General features: G+C 65.2%; 1 protein-coding gene across 1 annotated transcript in view; it reads left to right on the top strand.

The window, feature by feature from the left end:
• CACNA1G (calcium voltage-gated channel subunit alpha1 G) overlaps nucleotides 1-348 on the top strand; it is a 65070-nt gene that overhangs the window by 50597 nt on the left and 14125 nt on the right. The window contains exon 31 of the mRNA XM_015570770.1: nucleotides 128-342. Within this exon, the coding sequence (XP_015426256.1) occupies nucleotides 128-342 (215 nt within the window). The remainder of the gene's footprint in view (nucleotides 1-127; nucleotides 343-348) is intronic.

Raw genomic sequence — 348 nt, 5'->3', positions numbered from 1 at the left:
GCACTGTGGGCCCCTCCTCCTGCCCTTCCGCCTCCTCCTTCATGCTCTGTGGCACCGGTGACCCGATTTCCCACGACAGCTCTGTCTGCTGTCCGCCCCGCCTCACCCCTCTACCCGCCTCCCCCAGGACACCCTCCGGGACTGCGACCAGGAGTCCACCTGCTACAACACGGTCATCTCCCCCATCTACTTCGTGTCCTTCGTGCTGACGGCCCAGTTCGTGCTGGTCAACGTGGTGATCGCCGTGCTGATGAAGCACCTGGAGGAGAGCAACAAGGAGGCCAAGGAGGAGGCCGAGCTGGAGGCCGAGCTGGAGCTGGAGATGAAGCCGCTCAGCCCGCAGCCCCA

The sequence above is a fragment of the Myotis davidii genome, unplaced genomic scaffold (assembly GCF_000327345.1).
Source record: "Myotis davidii unplaced genomic scaffold, ASM32734v1 scaffold327, whole genome shotgun sequence".
In the NCBI taxonomy this organism is placed as follows: Eukaryota; Metazoa; Chordata; class Mammalia; order Chiroptera; family Vespertilionidae; genus Myotis; species Myotis davidii.
This window is presented reverse-complemented; position numbering and strand designations above follow the sequence as displayed.